Source organism: Vicia villosa, linkage group LG1, assembly GCF_029867415.1.
Source record: "Vicia villosa cultivar HV-30 ecotype Madison, WI linkage group LG1, Vvil1.0, whole genome shotgun sequence".
NCBI lineage: Eukaryota > Viridiplantae > Streptophyta > Magnoliopsida > Fabales > Fabaceae > Vicia > Vicia villosa.
Window position 1 is genome coordinate 130,356,387 of NC_081180.1, and position 22,692 is coordinate 130,379,078.

At 34.0% G+C, this 22,692-nt stretch overlaps 1 protein-coding gene across 1 annotated transcript; it reads right to left on the reverse strand.

Moving 5' to 3' along the window:
• Positions 1–3,861: 3,861 nt before the first annotated feature.
• On the reverse strand, positions 3,862–8,102 carry LOC131644197 (leucine-rich repeat receptor-like protein kinase TDR). The gene is made up of 2 exons (XM_058914630.1): positions 5,071–8,102; positions 3,862–4,509 (listed from the first exon to the last, which is right to left on the reverse strand). The coding sequence occupies exons 1-2, from the start codon at positions 7,745–7,747 to the stop codon at positions 4,121–4,123; spliced, it is 3,066 nt and encodes a 1,021-aa protein (XP_058770613.1). The 5' UTR covers positions 7,748–8,102; the 3' UTR covers positions 3,862–4,120.
• Positions 8,103–22,692: the final 14,590 nt, after the last annotated feature.

Below are 22,692 nucleotides of genomic sequence, written 5' to 3' on the forward strand. Positions count from 1 at the left end.
TTTAGTAGTTACGCCAGTTTCCCTTAACCAGGACGAGAAATAGAAAAGCTTGAAGTTTAATCCAATTCCCACCAAAATGACGAATAACAATGAGTTACAAAGGTCTCGTTGGGTCTATCCTCAGAAAGACCACATAAAGTACTACGAATTAGGGAAAGTTCCCATTTCAAGAAACAACTAAAATAAACCCTATCATAGCAAGGGCAAGATTCATAAGTTTACCAAAAGATAAGAACATGGCCTAAAATGACTCAACTAGTATAACAAATAGACCAGGAAGAATAAACAGACTATATCAAGCATAAAGAAAGAATCAGACAAAGAAAAGGTAAGTAGATAAATAAATATGTTTATACAAGTTACACATAAATGTGAGGGCATAACTCCAAATACAAGTGATAAAGATAAAATCACGTGTCATCGCTCTAAGGCTTGGAACTACCGTCATCACTCTAGGCTCCATCCCGGACCACCTTATGCGGGTCGAGTTGAGACTGGAGAATTCGAACACCTGGACGGAGCTCCTCCGGCTTGTCGACCTCCTGACCTAAGGCACCATACTCCTTTTTTAGGGCTTGATCGATTGGTTCGCTAACCTTTTTCCTCAGGTCGTCCAATCTTCCCTCGTAAACCTTCTGTTTCTTCTCTAGAGATTCCTTCTCATGCTAAAGAGCTTTCATAACCTTGCTCGTGCTAGAGTTCATCGTCACATTAGCCATGATATCTTCCTCAAGAATATTCTTCTCAACCTCCAAAGAAGATTGAAGCTCCACAACCTTGGTAGCAAGAGAATCTGTTGAACAATGACTTCAAGCAAAAGAGGGAGTGGTGAATTGTGGCATTTAAAATTCGTGATTAATTTTATACCTTTCTCGATTAAGATCGTATTAGTAATTTTATGTGAGTAATTTGCAGCAGAAATAAAGTACTGAAAGTAAAAGCATAGGCTTAGAAAGATTGCACCTGAGAGTTATTCATGTTTGACTAAATGTTGGCTTAATCCTGTCCCCAAGAGTTATTCATAAGATTTTGACTAAGTAAACCAGAAGTGAATAAGAATATTTTCTAAAGAGATAGAGAGATATAGAGAGAGTGAGAGAGATAAAATCCTAACAACCCATATGCCCTAATATTAATGTTGCTCGATGGACAGGGAACTAACATATTTTTAAGCACGTTTTTCTCCCTTTGAAGGTATGGAAATAAGAATAATCCACAACTGATATCACCAAAGGCCAAAACGATAGATGCCCAACACGTATAATAAGAAAATTTTGATAACTCCTCTTAACGATCTTCTTCAGATTTGTTTAAAAAATAAGAATAATCTTCTTCAGAGATAGAAGACCGAAACTCCTTAACCGTCTGTGGACCAGGGTTGGCCAGTAGCTTAGGAGGCAACTCGGTCAAAACTGACGCAGATTTCCTCGCGTAGCCTAGTCTCCTTGAATCCCGTGCTACAAGTCAGGGACGCTTAGTGAGAAATATCTCCATTTATGGCTCGTCAAACTCAAAACTAAGGTGAGAATTTCCTCTATTATCGGGTCGTGATGAACACGGAGCATCCTCCACCGTAACTCGATTAGATGAAATATGAGCTTCTATATATGCCAAGTAAACATGTGTCGGGTAACCAAAATAGTAGGGACTTCCTTCATTGTAACCCTTCTAGTGGTCATAATATTTGTAGCACCGACTAGGAGATGGATAACATGGGGATTCCTCCTCATTTGCTACATTGTTTTCTCATTTTGCATCTTATTTTCAGGAAAAGAATATATAGGTTATAGAGGAAATCATCAAAGAATATTCATAAAAGAGAAGACTCCCCAATTTGCTCACCAAAAATGACATTCATAGCCTCTTTCGAGCCAACTTCCACCAACAGACGCATTTCTATTAACCACTTTAATTGCTTCTTCAACGTTGCATCAAGAGGGATAACACCCTTGGCGTAACCTAGAGCCTCGAAGAAGGAAACCAATTTCATCTTCAACAAAACATATTATTGGGAAAATTATCAACCCTATAAACATAAATCCTTGAATATGATAAGTGGCTTTACCGCAAGAACTTGAAAAATATGTTAGAGCATTGGTAAGGCGACACAAGGTTTATTGAGAAAACTTTAGCATGAGATTATTCATTAAGGGGAGTGATCAAGAAGAATCGATCCTTGAAATGCTCCACACTATCCAAATAAGCATCAAACATCTTGGTGCACTACAAAAGAGATATCAAGCCCTGACCTTTTGATGAAGCACTCGCGCTACGATGAGCTTTTAAAAGGTGGAAGAATGGCGTAAAGGTTGGCCCACTCTTCTTATATTCACGTCAATATTAAAAGACTTTAACATAAGCCCAACTCACATGGTGTAGTTTAGAAAGGGGATTAACAAGTGGTTAAGAACGTCAACCCCAAAGTTGTTGAAATGGAGACGAAAACCTATCAAGGAAACATGTACTCTTTAAGAGGAATGACACACTCAACACACTTATTTCACACTCTCTTATATAATTTAGTAGCAAGCACCCCCAGTCAGACGAAGCTCCCACCTCGATGAAAGCATGATTCATAACACCCTCATAGATGAAGGTAAAGGTGGTATTCAATGTCTCTTGATCCAACCACATTTAAGAGTTATACCCCTTTGCCTTATAGAGCCTAATAGGTGGAATCTCCTTTCTGAAGAGCAATGTTAACAAAAAAGGAAAGTATTGAGAAACAATGCAATGCACACGCAAGAGTAAAGGTTCAAGTCCGCGATTAAACATTCCAATAACAAAAAGTTCAAACATCAAAGATATCGGATACCTACTATCCAGATATTCTAACAAAGAAGGAAGCAAAAGCAAGAAGAAATATATAAACATTATATTAAAAGAAACGGCTTGATTGCCTATACGCCTCAGATACCATCAAACGAGATATCGTAGATGAACATAATCAGGAAACAGTGTAAAAGAGCTCACAAGAAAAAGCGAAGTTAATGATACAAAAGGAGAAAAGCTTTTGCAATTTACAAATGGAAAAAAAGAAGAAAACTTATACTTTAGGAACCCTTTATGTGTACCTTAGCCACGAGAGTCGTACGATCCACTACGTTGGGAAATGCAAGAAGAACCACCAACGATCGTAATTTCATCGAAGATTGTTCAAAGCCCTCGAGTACCTTAAGGTAGAGGAAGCATCATTACTAACTAGCATGGGAATACACATAAGAGACTCCCTGCAAAATGTTACCTATTACAAAAAAAGACATTTAAAACACTTGTTCTCAATGATAACGACGTCTCATAACGAATCTTTGTCTGCTCTGGCCAAGCAACCAGGTTAGGTTCGTACACGATGAACCCTTATCCTGCAAAGAAGGGACAATGGCTTGGGGATAAATTGGTCTAGATTATTTGCAAGGTCCAAAGCGAAAAATCCAAGAACACCACCAAGCGGAAAAGCGCGTGGAGTAGGTGATCCCTCATTAATCCAAGAAGGAGCAATTCTGTTCTCTAGAGAGATCTACCAACGTCTGATTAAATCCAACTGTTACCCGCCCAACGCGCCTCACCCTGTACGAACAATTTTAATCACTCTCCTTATATAAAGAGAAAAACACTTCTTTTCGGGTATTCAAATTCATTCTCACCCCACATCACTTTTTATTTTCTCATTGACTTAAGTGTTGAAGTGTTAACCTTGCAGACCAGTCTCTATTCCACCGTACTAAAAACTTGTAGTGTCGTACCAAGATCTAATTTCACCATTCATTAAACATTCTATGGTTCCATAATGGAACAAATATAAACCACAAAATGAAATCAACATGGAGAAGTATGCATAAAAGACTAGAAATTACCAAAATCTGAACCTAAATGCACATACTTGACAAATTTAATATACACAAATGCAGTTAGTTTTTTTGCCCCACACACTTCTTAATATATAAACAATAGTAACAAACAAGAGTCATGACAAACTAGGACAAATAACACTTGACATTCCATTGAAAATAAAAACAGAAAATCACTTTGTCTCCTATACCAATCCCCCACAATAACACAATTTCAAAAAAGAAAAAAAGAAAACCCATTTTAAATCTTATAAACATATTAATTAATGAACCTAGCTTTCATTGGTAACTGGCTTTTGAATCAATGCAACATCACCCCCTCCACCAAGCAATTTTCTCTTAGGTTTAGCCGCTTGAAGCATCAACACAACATCTCTCATTGAAGGCCTATCAGCTGGATTTCTGCTTGTACAAAGCAATGCAATTCTAAGCATTTGTATCATTTCTTCTTTCACTGAACCACACCCTGGCCCTGCATTCTTGTCCAATATACCCTCAACTCCATCTTTCGTCTTTATTTTCGACTTAACCCAATCCACAATACTATTCCCATCACCAAACTCTTGATCCACCGAACGTTTTCCACTTAAAATTTCCATCAACACCACTCCATAGCTGTAAATGTCACTCTTCTCATCAACTTGGAGTGTATAAGCATACTCTACAAAAATCAAACAATATTCTTTACTATTATCATCATCATCTACCATTAATAATTAGTTGAGTACTATAATAAGACCAAACAAACACATACACTAGCATTAAAAATCATTCCACTTATTTCACTTTAATGGATTAACCAAATTCAAAGTCAATATCCTAATGATTCAAAGTAGTTGTGATAATTGACAATATTCTTAATGGGGCCAATGGACAAAAAAGCAAGTTGTGAAAGTGAAAAATAAAGGTCCATGCGTAATAGTACACCTAACCCATGCACCGAAATTGGTCCCAAATTTAAAATCCCCATTGCCTCATCCCTCTTAATAGTAATATCATTTCACACTATTCTTCAAACTAAAACAATGTCATAAATTATAATACTCAAAAGTCAGTAAGACAGACTACTGCACATAACTAAAATTTGTCACGATTAAACTACAATTACAATTACAGTTAACTTACACTGAATCTTCAATAACTTAAGAAGGCCATGCACATAATGAACATGAAATAATGATAATAAAAAATAAAAAGTATAGAACAAGAAAATGGTGCTGACCTGGAGCAATGTAACCATATGATCCAGCAATAACAGACATAGATTCATCAGCTTGAATCAACTTAGCCACACCAAAATCAGCCACTCTAGCTTCCATCTCACCGTCCAATAAAATGTTACTAGGTTTAAGATCTCTATGCACAATCACAGGATCACAATCATGGTGTAGATAACAAATTCCCTGAGCCACACCTAATGCTATCTTGTACCTGGTAAACCAATCCGAAATTACCATATTGTCCCCTTTATTCTCACCATGCAACAAATCATCAAGGTTACCATTTGGCATGTACTCGTAGAGCAACATGGTAATTTCCTGATTGCTGCAACACCCTAACAATCTCACAATATTCCTGTGTCTCACGTTTCCTAATACGTCCACTTCAGCTAAAACGCCTCTCCTCCGTCGGATTAGATTACTGTTATTTTCCTTTTGTTTTCCCCATAGCTTTTTGACGGCTATGATTTCTCCACCTGGCATTTCTGCTTTATAAACCGTTCCCGTGGACCCCATTCCTAATATCTTATCAGACATTGAGACGCACTCGAGTACATCCTCCGCCGTGAAGTTTAACCGCTGAAACGCCGTTAACTTCCACGGTCCGATTTCGCCGTTACTCTCGTTGAAACCACTGTTATAATTCGCGTGGAAGCAACGTGTTCCGGCGACGATAACGAAGATTCCGATCCCGAACGCCGCCGCGATTATCCAAATGATTGCGCCGGCGGTTTTCTTCGGTTCCTGGCGGTGGACCTCGAGTTCGTTTTCTCCGGTAGAGGCACAGGGTTTGGCTAAGAGATCACCGCAGAGGTTTTTGTTGCCGGAGTAGGAAGAGGGATGGAGACTTTGGAAGATGCTGGAGGAAGGAATTGGACCGGTGAGGGAGTTGAAGCTGACGTTGAAATTCTGGAGAGTGGAGCAGTTGTTGAAGCTTGAAGGTATTGTTCCGGTGAGTGAGTTTTGTGAGAGATCAACGTCGGTGATTGAAGGAAGAGTTGAGATTTCCCAAGGTATGATTCCGGTGAGATTGTTTCTACTTAGGTTCAACATAATCAGTTTCTCGCAATGACCGATATTCCAAGGAATGCTACCGTTGAATAAATTCCCTTGCAATTCAATCTTGTAAATCGATTCGCATCCGACGAATTCGGGAATTTGACCGGTGATTTTTGAATAAGAAGCTGAGAAAATCTGTAGATTGCTTGCGTTCCAAATGTTGCTAGGTAAATTGCTTTCAAACGAGTTTCCTGTGATGTTTAGGTATTGAAGGTTGCCTAATTCTGTAGGAATTTCCCCGTAGAAATTGTTGTTGCTCAAATCAAGGTATGTCAAATTAGGAAGCATTGTAAGTGTTTGAGGAATTGAACCTGTGAGTTTGTTGTTTTGTATCCGAACCCGAGCAAGTGAGGTGCAGCTAGTGAGTGATGGTGGAAGACTATTGGTGAATTTGTTATCAAAGAGATTGAACTTAACAAGATTGTTTCCTTTGCAAACGTTGATAGGGATTGGACCTTGGAGTGAGTTTGTGGAGACATCTAGTAATTGTAGTAGCCCGTTGGAACCGAGCTTTGGTGGTAGTGTACCATTGAGTGAGTTGTTGAAAACATAGAACCTGTTAAGTTGTGGAAGCTCGCCAATTCCTTGTGGAATTTCACCTCTTAGCTTGTTAATCATAAGATTCAGCCTTGTTAGTTCCTTCAACATTGTTATTTCTGGTGGAATTGAACCTGTGAGTTCATTGACGGATAAATCAAGATCTTTTAGTGATTTCAACTTGCCTATGGTTGATGGGATTTCTCCGCTTAACCGATTCGCAAAGAGAAACAAATTTTCAAGCATGGTTAAGTTTCCTAGTTCTGGAATCACTTGACCTGAGATGTTTGTGGATGAGATGTCTAAGTATTTGAGATTAGACAACATTGTTAATTCCACTGGTATTGTTCCTGAGAATGGGTTGTATCCAATTTCCAAGTGTTGTAGCTCTGATAATAAGCCTAATTCAGGTGGTAGTGAACCTTCCAATGCATTACCATGAAATAACAAGAATTTGAGTCTTTTGAAAGTTCCATAGCTTGGTGGGATTCTGCCACTGAAATAGCTTCCACCAAGGTTAAGTTGTTCTAGAAATGGAAGCCTGATTAGTTCTTCAGGAAGAGGGCCTGTGAAGTTGTTGCTGTAAGCATTGAAGATTCTTAAGAATCTTAACTTTGATATTCCAGGTGGGAAAGTTGAGTCGAAGGAGTTGTGGCTAATGTCTAGTGATCTAAGCTCAGTGAGTTGGAAAATTGCTGTTGGAAAAGTTCCATTGAAATCATTTCCACTTATGTTCAAGTGGGTTAAGGTGGTTAAGTAGCGGATTTGAGGTGAGATAGTGCCTGTAAGATTGAGGTGAGAGAGGTTTAGGGAAGTGATTTGTGCTGTTTTTGGGTGACAAGTGATGCCTCTCCAAAAACACCAAATTGGGTCCTGGGAGTTATTGGAGTTTGAGAAAGTAGTGGAAGAATTAGAAGGGTTGATTTTCCAGTCATTGAGATGATTGAGAGGGTCAATGAGGGCTGATTTAATTGAGAGGAGAGTGATGAGTTGAAAGGGAAGAGTTGTAGCAGAAGAAACTAGTGGTAACTGTGTTTGGAAAAAGAAAGAGAATGTGATGAGAAAGAAAAGAAAAGGTTTCATTGTTTTGGAATGGTGGGGATTGTGAATGAGAAGAAGGTGGTGTTCAATGAGGTAAATTTAAGGGTAAGAAGGTTTTGATGAGGAAGGTAATCACTTTTTTGGAGTGCTGGGTGCAGAGGGAGTTTCATCATGATAATTTGCATAAGTGGTTCTTTTTGGTGGTGGATATGAAAGAGAGAGAAAGAGGGATAGGAAGAGAGAATGTGAAAAACTCTAGTTCTACCATCTCTTACATGCGTATTATACTTTTGTCTGATCTATTCCTATTTCATTCATACTTTTAATTTCCTTGGAATTCTTTCTACCTTTTCTTTTGCCACTACTTTTCATCATTCCCTTGTTTTTTCCTTTATCTTTGGCTACAAATTGATAGTGACTATTTGTGGATGGCATTTTACCTGGGCAAAAATTAAATTTGTTCACCATGGTACATTAATCTTTTGACCTACAGTAACCAGTTGAGAAGGACCAGTTGTAAATATGAATTATACTAGTATCTGTATAATAACTCAAGTCACCCTACTTCAATCCTAACCTGTAACCAGACAATATTTATTTGAATAGGTCAATGGTAAAAAAGAGTATTAGAACCAGGATGGGCAAATATGCTAAATGCTATCCTATTTGTGTGTAAAAGTGACATTTAAATATAATGTCTTTCACAGGATCCAAGAAAGCCATCTCATCTCAATTTCCCACCATTTTACCTATACCACTATTTAAAAATCAATCCATTTTCTTTTCCTTTTATTGCTTCCTCTATTTTATGCAAATATATACTGACTATATTTTTGTGCTTTAGTTTATTTTCTTTCTTTTTTTCTTTTGGTGACATTTTTGGGATTTGGCTCTATCTTTATTCTTTCATTCCTTGGCTCCACCATGGAGATTTTATGTATGAATCTTGTCTTATACAGAAGTATGGACCACAAATATTCTAAAAGGGTTAATACCAATATGTCTGCATAATCCCAATCAAGGAATGCAATGTCCTATGTATACCAATACAAATCAACTCACCTATATATTTGGACATGTTGCATACAAGAAAAATAACTTTACCTAATATTTTAAATTAAAAAAAAAAAAAAAACAGATGAAGATCTCAAACTAGACAAAAATGACAAGTAACAAGTTGATCCTATAGCCCAATTCTCTTCTCTGTCCTTATAATTGGTTCTAACAAGTAAAACATTTCCCATAGATAAGTAAGTGTAATTTGTTTTAACAGCAGGGTCAAAAATCAATTACATTGCCTTTTTCCAAAAGTTTAGCTTTTTTATGCCTTCATATACTTTATTATCGATGAAATGCAGTCCTGCTAAGGACATGCAGTTTAAGTTTAAAAATGTATTTTTAAAAATCAAAATCACAATGACACAATATGAATTTGTCAAGTTATAGATATGGGCTTCATGTCAAAATTTAGAGATGATTTTTTCCAAATCAAAGTTTAACTTTCTCATGCTACTGTCCACCATAGTCCAATTCATATACTCTACTGTGTTATAAAATGGTTAGGTTTAAGACTTTTTCACATAAATTAAAAAAATATAATAAAATTATAAAAAGTAACTATTTGTTAAATTATCACAAGTTGAAAATCATATACACACTAATAGATGAAAATCTAATTAAGTGAAAATGATATTGATTTAAAAATAAATTTTATTAATAAATAGATTATATAAAAGAAATAAAAGTTATATAAAAATAGTAGGTAAAAAGATAATATGTGGCGTCGTTATCCTTTTTTTCAAGGCCAAAATCAATCTTTTTAAAAAATAAATTTATTATCTTAAAAAATATAAAGAGTAATAATATATATATATATATATATATATATATATATATATATATATATATATATATATATATATATATATATATATATATATATATATATATATATATATATATATATATATATATATATTGATAAGCAAAAGGGATGTATTAAAAAGCACTAGGGGTGTTTAACCCAAGAATACAAGAAAAATAAACCAAACCCACATGGGAACAACCTCCCATAATCCAAAGGGCCAACAAGTCAATTAAGAAAAGGTCTCGGATCGACACACCAATCCGGCCAAGAACAACTATCTTTTTCTTTTTTAAAAAAAATCAAAAACCATTCCCAAGAGATGAACTTGAATAATCCTACCCCATCAAAGGATGCCAAACAAATTTCCTCAAAAATGATTGCATTCCTACACTTCCAAACAACCCAACAAAACGTCAAACCAAAGAACCAACCTATTTCCATATGGAAAGAAGACTTACAAGTTGAGTCTAAAGAAGAAAGCCGCTCCAAAATTGTTCCTATCAACGGCACCTCATCTATACCAAGCCAACTATATAATTCGGTCCACCAAGTTCTAACAAAATGACAATGAAGAAAAAGATGATCTAAATCCTCATCAACCCGATTACATAAAGGACACTTCAACAAATGTGCTTCTACTAAGATTCCCCGCTTCGCCAACTCCGCTTTCGTAGGGAGTCTATTCCAAATCAATCTCCAACCGAAAATATGAATTCTACTAGGAACCTTAGTCTTCCATAAACAAGAGAAAGTAGAAGAAAGGGAGTTCTCCAACGGAGGGTGCGGTAAGTCAAGTAACAAAATGGTATCATAAGCGTTACTTACCGTGAAACCGGAAGGATTTCGCCACCACACAAAAGAGTCGTCTATCAAACGACAAGGTTGAACCGGAGCAAGAAGAATTACTAATTGATTCAATTGCATCGCGGCTGTCCCATCCTCGGTCTCGCCAAACATTCCAAAATTCCAACTCCAAATTTCGCCATTCCAACTTCCCATCTCCGCCACCTTCGAATGGGGCACTTCGGATAACGAGAGCAACTCCGGAAACAAAATACCAAGAGGCGTTGTTCCTATCCAAGCATCAAACCAAAATTCAAAAACAAGACCGGTTCCAAGTTTGCAAGAGATAGAAGAATTAAACCAATTTGAAGTAGTAACCAAATTTTCTCGCCCAATAGAAACTAGATCACGCCACCAAAGAGAAACTTTACTTCTCGGATGAATAAAGGTATCCTTTATCAATGTTCTTTGAATGTCTCCATACCTGCAAGAAAGAATGTTAGTCCATAAAAAATTCTCATTGTTCAAAATGCGCCACTTCCACTTGCTAAGAAGCGCTAAATTGAACTTCCCACAATGCTTCACACCAAGCCCTCCTTTTTTTTTGTAAACACACTTTATCCCAACTAATCCAATTAATCTTCTTCTTATCTTGTTCTCCACCCCAAAGAAAAGATCGTTGAATCGCGATAATTTCCGAAATAATGGATTTTGGTGCCTTGTAGAAAGAAAAGAAGAAGATTGGAATACTAGACAAAATGGAATTCAACAACACCACCCTACCGCCAATGGAAAGTTGTCTATTTTGCCAACTTCCAATGCGTCTTCTTAGTTTTGAAATTAGCGGTCTCCACACCTCACATCTTCTAGGATTAACACCAACCGGAATACCAAGGAAAATAAAGGAAGATGAGCCAATCGCACAATTTAAGAAGGAAGACCCGGCTTGAATGAAATCCGGATCAAGATTAACTCCAAAAAGCCGACTTTTGTTCAGGTTGACCCGTAGTCCAGACACAAGCTCGAAGCCTCTAAGAATAGCCTTAAAAGTCCAAAGGTTATTCCACGAGTCTTCGCCAATCAAAATTGTATCATCGGCAAATTGAAGAATTTCAAAATGTTGATGATCATCCAAGCTAAACCCTTTAAAATCTCCTAAAGAGGACGCCACTTTTACCATAGCCGTCAAACCCTCCGCCACCAACAACAAGAGAAAAGGAGATAGAGGATCTCCTTGTCTTAATCCTCTAGTAACCGAAAACTCCCGAGTTGGACTACCATTAACAAGGACCGACATTGAACTATTGAAAACTAGTGCTTCAATCCACTTCCTCCACTTTACGCCAAACCCCATCCTTCTTAAGAGATATCTTAGAAACTCCCACGAGACACAATCATAAGCCTTCTCAAAGTCAACCTTCACCATCATGCACCTTCTCTTTTTTCTCTTAGCAAAATCCAATAACTCATTAACCACAAGCACACCATCCAACATATTCCTATTAGAAATAAAAGCCGATTGACATTGCGAAACAAGCTTATTCATCACCACCTTCATTCTAGAAGCAAGCAATTTTGCCAAAATCCTATACATACTACCAATTAGGCAAATGGGACGAAAATCATCCAAGGTGACGGGATTATCAACCTTAGGAATCAAAGCCAAGAAAGAAGCCGTAACCGCTTTAGGTAGCACGGAAAAAGAATGAAATTCACTAACAAAACCAAAAATCTCATCTTTCAAGAACGACCAACAAACCTTATAAAAACCCATTGAAAAACCATCGGGTCCCGGACTTTTATCGCCATCACAATTCCAAATAACTTCTTTAATCTCATCTTCCGTAAAAGGTAACTCAAGATTCATAGCTTCCGAAGGAGAAATAGAAGCAAAAGAAACTCCATCCATAAAAGGCCGCAAAGGCATAGATTCCTCAAATCTCTTACCGAAATGACTCCACACCTCTTCTTTTATCAAAGCAACACTATCAATCCAACCGTTGGAAGTGTTCAACCCCAAGATAGAATTCCTTCTAACTCGCGTCTTCATGGCTTTGTGAAAGAACTTAGAATTAGAATCTCCTTCCGCAAGCCACGAACATCTAGCCTTTTGTCGAAGAACACTTTCCTTTAAGCGAACCGATTCCCACACTCTAGACGATGCAGAATTTCTTCTAGCCACAAGATCCGTCAAATCCAAAGAAGTGGATCCCGAGGCTACCAAATCAAGATCATTCAAGTCATTTATCGCATTTTCCACTTCAAGATTTAAGATACCAAAGACCTCTTTATTCCATTTACGCAACTCACTCCTTAACAACTTAAGCTTTTCTTTGAAAGAATAAATCGCCTTTCCACGAGTCATAAAGGTCCTCCATCTATCCTCCACAAAACCCAAAAAGTCATCATGTTTTGTCCAACAATTAAAAAATTTGAAAGGTTTTGGACCCCAATCCATCGAACCGGCTTTAATCCAAATAGGGCAATGATCCGATACATCTCTAGAACCCACCACTTGACCCCCCACCTTCCAAGTCTCAATTAAAAGATCCGAACAAAGGAATCTATCCAACCGACTCATACATTTCCCATCCAAGCTAAACCAAGTAAAATTCCTTCCAATAGGTGCCGGATCCACCACTTCCATATTTTCAATGAAAGCATTAAATTCCTCCATCTCGCGCCTATTCACCAAACCACTCAAACTCTTCCGTTCCGATTCAACTCTAATGGCATTAAAATCACCACCCAAAAACCATACTCCCACCGGAAATCTCTTCTTACAACCTTCCAACTCTCTCCACAATCTTCTTTTATTAACCAAAAAACAAGAGGAATACACATTTACAAAGTAAATCAACTGATTTTTCCAGTATCCACATAAACCTAAGAAGCCTTCTCCATTAAAACTGAATAAAGAAGAAAATCTGTCTCTCCTCCACAAGATAATTAAACCTCCTGAATTCCCCATTGCCGGCTTAAAAGACCAATCCACATCCGTTCCACCCCAAAGCTCATAAATCATTCTATCTTGAATCTGAACTAATTTTGTTTCTTGAAAAAGACAAAGATCGAAGCCTTCTTTTCGGATCAGCACATTAATCTGTTTCCTCTTAAGTAGACTCCCCAACCCTCTAACATTATATGACAGAACATTCATTGATCAACTCCTTTAGTTCCAACCTTCTTGCCATTACCAAACCTATCATTGTTTTCAAGTTTTTTGATCGCCTCCACCAAAACATCCTTCGTAACCCCTCCCTCCATACCATAAGTTGAAGCTCTATCCCACAATTTCGACGCAATCTCCTCTCTTTCCTTGGCCCAGAACCTTTTATTACCTTGCTTCAAGCCCGAATCCGAGATCTCTCCACAAACAGAGTCACCCGAAATAGCCGGTCGAATCGCTACATTATCTTTAACAGAAACACACGCATCTCCCTCGCGAGAACCAGAAACCCCCTTACTCATTCCAAATCGAACAGAACCCCTACACATCACAGTATATATATATATATATATATATATATATATATATATATATATATATATATATATATATATATATATATATATATATATATATATATATATATATATATATATATATATATATATATCAAAATAATTAAAAGTTTAACTATATTTATTATTACATTTGGATTATTTTATAGGTAAAAAAAGTAAGTTAATATGTCTCATGTCTTATCACGTAAGTTATTGAGACTTTTTGACTTCGTTATTCTAAAACTTGTGTGATATTATTAAAAAGTTTTCTCTAATTTCAGATTTTGCGAGATCTTATTAGTAATTGATTGTTGTAGAATGGTTTAAGAAATTTTAATAGGGGTTCTTAAAATCATAACTGGTCTTTTAGTCGTATTGACCACAATAAAAAGAGATATTTATCTTTAGTTTGGACAATTATATGCACATTTTGGATTCTTGGACATGGACGTTTGTGGATTGAGAAATAAGATGTGTATATTATTTGTGTTAAACTATACAATATGTTATTTACCACGAGAGTTTGTATTTGTATTTGTGAAGTTTTCACGTTTTTATTGTTGAGACTCGCAAGTCGCAAATACTTACATGAGTGAAGTGAGAGGATCCCAAATTCAAGAGTTTGAATTGGAATTCACACGTAGTAATAAGAAAATGATTATAAATGGTGGGATTATTCAGATAAGACTTAGACTTTTATGTACTATTGATTGCATTTTTATTATTGAATTTTCTTTTCACGATGGTATTTCCCTCTAGATGAATGTGACAATTACATCGAATCGAATTTATGCCTTCTATTTACTGGAATATTTAACTGTTCATTTATTATTTCAAAACATCATGTCTTACACATTTAATCAACATTGTGTATATTTGGTTCCACTTCTACAAGATTCATAATCAATTTTAGAGAATTAGGAGTTGATTCTGAATAATTTTGAGGTATTTTAAAGGTAGTGTATTGTCAGTGTAAACTAGTTTTATTCTATTATCTAATGGAATTATAACATTTTACCATGTTATATTAGTATTTCTAAATTAAAAATGTGACTTGATTAAATACACGCATCTCATTGGTTGACAGTGTAAAATTATTTTACATCGTAGTCTTTTTTCTCCTCAAATTATCATGGTAAAATTGTTTGTCTCTTGCACCAACCACAAGGTGTAGTCATAATAAGTAACTGGTGATGGTTTTATAGAATTCAACGTAACAAATAATTTTGCTTTAAAAAAAATTAAAATTCTAAGCGAAGAAAAAACAACTTAAACATATAGTCTTACCTAAACTGGCGCAGTAGTTTGAAATTCAAGAGTATGTTTTTTATTTATCAATTAATTAATTAATTAATTAATTAAGTTCGAAGCATGTGTGAATGAATATACAATGATGTTTTCATTGGTGATGCTTAACCTTATATCAAATACCGAATATGCGTAAATTTTGTCACTTTTGTTAGCACCGTTTTGAGGTCACTAAATTAAAGCAATACTATGATGAGCAATAACAACTTTGTATCATTAGTGTTGTTAAAGTATATATTAAGATATGCATAAAGCTTCAACCATAATCATCTTGATCCCAACAGGTGCATGATGCCATCTAACATCTTTTTCTTCCCTCTAAATTGTATGTTCCATTATCTTTATTGTCATACTCATGCTTGATCTTATCTTAATTCTTGAGCTTTATACATGCCACATTGATAAATATACCTAGTTTGTCAACATATTAAAATTTCTTAACAACCTAGTTTGTCAACATATTCAAATTCGCTGACAATTGTGGTTTGATTCACATGTTCAAGTTATATATTGTTTGATAAAGAGATCATTAATATATTTTTTTACACTTAAAATTTAACATCTAAAGCATAAAAATAAAGGGTAAGCAATTCAATAGGGACTTTGATAACAATCGGTTCATGAGATCTTAAACATGTCTCTTATCCATGTTAAGAAATATTAATTTAACATAATTCAATATACAAAATCGATTTATAAGATGTAGTGTGTGTTTGATTTGTTTAAAAACGAGGAACTGGACATGACAATTTTTCTTGTATTTTATTTGATGTAGAAAGTGATAATGAGACATGACAAAATTTATGATATGAGATTGGACAAAAACATGAATTTTTATCCTTTACAAGTTAAAAAAAATACTGAAATACCTTATTTGTGATTTTTTTTTTTTTACTTTAAATATCTCTCAAAAGACATCATAATAAAAGTTATATTATTTTATCTAATGCATATCAAATAAAGTACAATTAAAAAAATAACTCATTGTATTCATCATCAAATACATTAGAGCTTAGAGCTCAAAAAAACTGTCTCTTACTGTTCTATAATGTTTTGTCAAGTTTGTCCAATACTTACTATTGAGAATGAAGCGCACCCATTGGATATCATTGTATCCAATTTATATACACATGTTGAGTTGAGGTGGTCATATTTCAATGTGAGAGTCTTACCAAAATTAAAACTTAAAATTGAGTATAAAGATTTTAATGAAATAACCAGAACAAAAACAAACATTTGAGAGAAGCACATGACACAGTGAAATAGTGTAGGGTTTAACAACAGGAATATCCAACACCAAACCACGCTCAACAGTACCAAAAATTGGGACCCACTTGTGACATGAGTCTTGTGGTGAGTGCTCTCATGGGCACATCATCTTCTTTATTCTGTCTCCCTTATACCCTCCATACTTTCTTTCAATGCATCTCTTTTCAATCCAAAATTCATACTATATAGGGTTATTTTATAAAAATTAAATTCTAGTGAAATTACACTTCAAAAGTTTGCACATAGCATGCCAATATAAAGCTAGTGTTAGTGTATCTGTAAAGTAAGAAAATTGAACTCATGAGTACTCATTTTGAAATACATTTTGAGTAGGCATGGTTTGGACAAATTAAGAGTATGAGGCATGTGAATGTAACACACTCAATGGTGCCAAAATGCCAAAGCTAATAGGTAGTAGCATATGAGGTCCACACTCTAGTGCTATGCAGAAAAAAAATAGGGTGAATATGTGTATTTATGAGTATAGGAGTGATGAAGCTATAGTTCATAAACAAATAAAAGCTAGCATGACTAGTGTGTTTGACCCTACATAATATTTGGATTGTCTCATGTACCATTATGTTTGTGTTAGCAAATAATTTATTCCTTCCATCTTATATTATGTAATTCATATTCCACAATCATTAAAAAGAAAACCATATAAATGAGAGAACTAAATATTATTTTATAAAATGTCCATATTAAGGTATATTTGATACTTAAATATAATTAAGACATGCTATAATATAAAATAGGATACAAATATAATATCATCTATCATATCTTGTTTTAGATGCTCACATGATAAAGAAAAAAAGAGAGCATAAAATTTATTATATATATATATATATATATATATATATATATATATATATATATATATATATATATATATATATATATATATATATATATATAACAAGTTTATCTTTGTGAAACAATTATTATAAAAATAAATTTGATAAAATTAAGAGTTTAATTTATATACACTGACAGTGTAAAATCATTTTACACTGTCATCCAATAGAAAACTAACAAAGTGCCTTGTCATTAAAAGAATTTTTAATTTAAAGTGTGATTTATTCTGATACAAGGTTGTGATTGGTTGATAGTACGTAAAATAATTTTACACTATCAATGTATGAACCTTTTTCTCTAAAATTAAGTGATAAAAGTATTAAATTTATCATTCACCGAAAATATTAAAAACTAAATGAATAATAATTTTATAAAAATACACTGAATTACAAATTAAAAAATTTCAATTTCTTTATAAAAAATCACGAATAGCTTAATAATTTATATATATATATATATATATATATATATATATATATATATATATATATATATATATATATATATGCGTTTTAAAATTTTTTATTTAATTTGTTAAAAATTTAAATTCATATTCATATGTTGATTTAAATCATCTTATGTGTTTTTATAGTTTTTAGTGATACGTTTACTTTTAAATATTATAATTTTTTTATATTATATAAATTATAAAATTATCTTATGACATAATCATACACATTATGATAATTTTCATTCTTTGAAACAAAATAAATATCGGTGGTTTTAAATTACTCCGAACTAAATTAAAAAATGGATTCATTATTAATATTTCAACATCAGTCACGTGTTTCATTTCCTCTATAAATAATTATCAATTATAACCACATGAAAAAAGTGGTGCAATAAACTCATATGTGTATCTATCTCCACTGTATAGGTGGGTTAGAGTTGTACACTTATTTAATGGAACAGTGGTTACAACCCTGACATCAACGACAGGTTCTCAGCTTATCAGAAGAAAAAACGACAGGTTCTCCATTTTGTTACTACACTTGATATCAATCGAAGTTCAATTCAATACAATTTATCTTAGAGTGAGATATACATCATGAAAATAATTAAAATAGTTTTATAATAATAATAACAATAAAATATTCTTAGAGTGATATCATTTGATTTGGCTAAAAAACAAATTTTTAGTTTTTAATTTTTTAGTTTACATAAATTAATAAAAATTAATAATTATTGTTGTTTTTATCTTGCAGTTCTTTTACTAGTTTTTTTTTTTTTTAATTATTTAAAGTATCTTTTGAGTTTGTTGAATTTTCGTTAAAAAAAAAGATGAAGATGTCCCAGACATTGTATTACACATATGTGTACTTGTTCATGAAATTGATCAAATGCAAAAAAGTTATAGCTTTGTTACCTCAACTTGTTGTTACAACTACTTATGTGGTATGTGCTATTGGGATCTTGTTATCTACTATTCCCTCCGGCCTTATTTATAAGCAAATATTCTCTTTTTATATTCATTGAATAATGAATGTATCTTGTCTTTTATGTAGACTAGATACATTCATTATTCAATTAACCTAAAAAAAACATTTTTGCTTATAGATCAGGCCGGAGTAGTATTTGTTTTCATATTGAATTTTTTTTTTTTAATTTTTTGTTCCCCTTGCCCAATTTGAGAAAATTAGAGGGAGATGATGATACTCAAGAAAGATTATTGCTTTCAACTAGTTTTCATAAGAAGTTGTGTGCTACTGTGTTTTCTTCGGCTTATTCTCATGGTTGTAATCTTAAGAATTTGTGTTTTATCCCTTAAGATGATTTAAAGTGTGGTTCAGTCTTTGCAAGAGATTAATTTTGAATCCTTTATTTGTGGAGTTGGATTTGTGTTGTTAGAACAAAATTTACAAGTCTTCAAAATAATTTCTTATGGGGAGGAGTGGAGGAGACGAGGAAAATTCATTGGGTTAGTTGGGATGTTGTTACGTTACCTTATTTAAAGGAAGGTCTTTGCATTAAAAATATAGTGGATTTTAATTTAGCTCTTCTTAATAAGTGGAGGTGAAGGATTCTTCAAGGTTAAAAAGCTTTGTGGTACGATATTTTGAAAGCTCGTTACGGCGATTTGTCTACTCTTTTTTTTAGGAGATTCTAGGAATACTTCTTCTTTTTTTGGTGGCGAGATATATTAAAGATTGAGCATTATGGGAAAAACGGATCATATTGTTTCTTATTGCGGTTTTAAGGTTGGTAATGGTTTTAATACACCTTTTTGGGAAGGAATTTGGCTAGATGACTCTATTTTGAAAGATGTTTACCCGGATTTTTTTTGGCTTCTTCTTTGAAGAAGGTTTCGTGGCGGGAATGGGGGGGTGTGATGGTGTGTGGAAGTGGGGTGATTTAGGCATTTCCACGGTTGTGTTGGAAGGGTTAAATTTATCGGCTCTTTTTATGGATTTGCGAGTGTGTTTGGAACACTTCGTGGGTATGATGGATTTAAAGGACACAGTGTTTTGGTCTCTTGACTTGGAGAGGGGGGTTTTCAGTGTCGACATGTTATGAGCATTACGCTTCTTTTCGTCTTCCGTTTGGCCCCCCAAATAGGTGTGATGCTGTTAGCTGGAGATTTCGATTGAAGAAAAGTTCTTTGAAGAATTAGAATTCGAGGAAGAATGGCTTTTGATGGCCATTGCCGAGAATAAATGGCTCCTGATGGCCATGGTTCGAGAATGTTGTTTAAGTTGAAGTGAAGATGATGAAAATCGAAGCTGATTCGAAAAAAGTTGTCTTTGGGACTTAAGCAATTTTTGCGAAATACAAAGGGTACTGAAGCTTTGCGTATTTCGTGGCATTCTCATTTTAGATCACGTTGTCACGTATCGAAAGAGAATTCAGGCGAGAGGATTTGAATTTCGAAACATCCTGTGTAACCGAACAAGGATAGGTGGCGCCCCAGGGATTCGAAGCGTATGCATGTGAGCAACGTGGCATTTCGTTAGTGTATGACCGTTAGGGTCGAAATTAGTATAAATAAGGGTCTTAATATCAGGATCCAGTGTGTTCATTTTGTACAAATCACTCACAAATCACTCAAGTATCAAGTGTTAAGAGAACGAGTTCGCTGAGAAATGTACGTATGACACCAACACCATTTTAAATACATTTGTATTCATCTTTATGCAAGTATCTTTTCAGTATTTCTATCTTTCGTTATATTTCAGCCGTTTACATTCTTGCACCTTTATCTTTCGTTCAAAGTTTACTTCGAAGCAATTTACTTTCTGCAATTTACGTTCATGCACTTTAAGTTTCTTGCAATTTATATTTACTTTGCCTTTCGCCAAAGTTATATTTACGTGTATAACAAGGTGATTGTTAGTTTATACATTTTATTTGTTTATTTCTTAAACATATTTCGAAGCCAAATAAACCAACAAATACGAACCAAGTTATCATAAAAGATAACTTTTTGACTATGTCCTAGGATCAATCTAGTGGATCCTGCGAGTAACCAAAGTATATTTTATAGTTTGGAAGACTAGCGGTTGTTTACCGGAAACCACCGTAAACAGATGCGGCTTTGGGTATTATTTGGAAGTTATCAGTGTCGTTCAAGATTAAAGCGTTTGGTTGGAGGCTTTTTGTGAATCGACTCCCTTTAAAGAATCTCTTGTTAACTTGAGGTATTAATTTTCTTTTAGATAATACTTTTTGCGTCTTTTGTGGTATTCACTTGGAAAAGAGGGACCATACTTTTTTTAATTGTTTTGTAATTAAGAAAGTGTGGAGGGAGATAGCTACTTTGATGAGTTTTTCGCTCTTGGAGGAGGATGAGTGTCTCCCATATTTTATGGGATGGTACTCAATTTGTCGTGTAAAAAAGTTAAAAGAGGGAAAATTGTGTGTTTTTTGGCTTGTCCCTTCTTGGGTGATTTGGTTGATTAGGAATGGTTTTTGCTTCCGCAATGAGGGTTGGAGCATTAACAATATGGTGTGGAATATGAAATTGTTGGTTTGGAGGTGGTCTTTTTGTGGGGAAATTACTCACCCAAATTGTAGTATTTACGACTTTTGCAAAGATCCGGTAAGTTTTTTGTCATAGGCCATTTTGGTTTGTAATTTCTTTTTTGTTCGGTTATCACCAATTCCTTGTGTAAAAAGGTTGGAGAACCCTTAGTTCTCTCTTATATTTTATCCTTGATTACACAAAAAAAAGATTTAGTTCTTTATAGGGGTGGCAAAATGGATGGATTGGATGGATATGGATTGGATGGTTAATGGATGCATCAAACCAATCCATTAATCCATTACCAATCCACTAAACTCTCTTGATAAAAATCAAATTCAATCCATCCATTAAGATATATTCATCCATCCAAAAAAATAATTAAAAATCATGAGTTATTTTTTAAATTTCATAAAAAATAATTTAAATATTCTAAAATATTTTTTAATATTCATAAAAAAATTAATTTTCACAATAAAAAAATTAAATATTCTTAACTATTTTTTAAATTTCATAAAAAAAATTAAAGGTCACGAGTTTTTTTAATATTCTTAATTATATTTTAAATTTCTTTAAAAAAATAAAATATTCTAAAATATTTTTTAAATTTCATTAAAAAAAATTAAATTTTACAAATAAAAATTAATATTCCTAATTATTTTTAAATTTTCGAAAAAACTCGATTTTTGTTTTTCTGAAAAAAATTTATTTTTTTTCGTTTTTCCAAAAAAATTCGATTTTTTGTTATCAACGAGGATATGGGGACAGGTTCGGAGGGTATTAGTATCCTAATATCTAGTTAAGCCCAGTTAAACTCGGAGTGGGTTCGAACGGATACTTGTAGATTCGAGTTTTTTGTCAAGTCTAATTATAACTTTGCAGCAAATTAATTATAATGGATGTTGCATCCAACATCATTTCATTCATCAATTATAAATATATTATGAACATAAAATTGAGACTTTAGACTTCAAAAGTATAACATGCATTGATAATTTTTAGTTTTGAGATCCTTCAAACAACAATTTGTTTGTCTCTTTCAAAAGAAAATATAATATTTGCAAGTTATATTTGGAAGTCCATTTGGGCAGTCATATTGAGCCTGATTGAATGACACTTTAACTCTAACAGGATACGATACAATATCATTCATCAAGTCAACTTGTTGGTAGTTATAATATTTTACTCACATCATATAACTATTTAAATGACACATATGATTCTCTTAAACACATATACTAGTCGTAGCTACAATTTCACCATGTTCACGCCTGATGCACCAACGGTCATTCTTGCTCTCTCAATCCTCGGGCACCACATGCCCATTATTTTCTGCCTGATTTGTCCCTAAATCACATTGTTTTAGAAGAAGTTTGTTTTAATATGATTTGTAACATTTCAAACAACTTTAAGTATTGTCAACCAGCCTCATAAACT

Excerpts from the sequence above, each read along its gene's own strand:
- LOC131644197 (XM_058914630.1), bottom strand. The coding sequence starts at position 7,747 with ATGAAACCTTTTCTTTTCTTTCTCATCACATTCTCTTTCTTTTTCCAA. Across the intron at positions 4,510-5,070 it reads ATATGGTTACATTGCTCCAG|AGTATGCTTATACACTCCAA; the intron begins GTCAGCACCATT and ends TGATTTTTGTAG.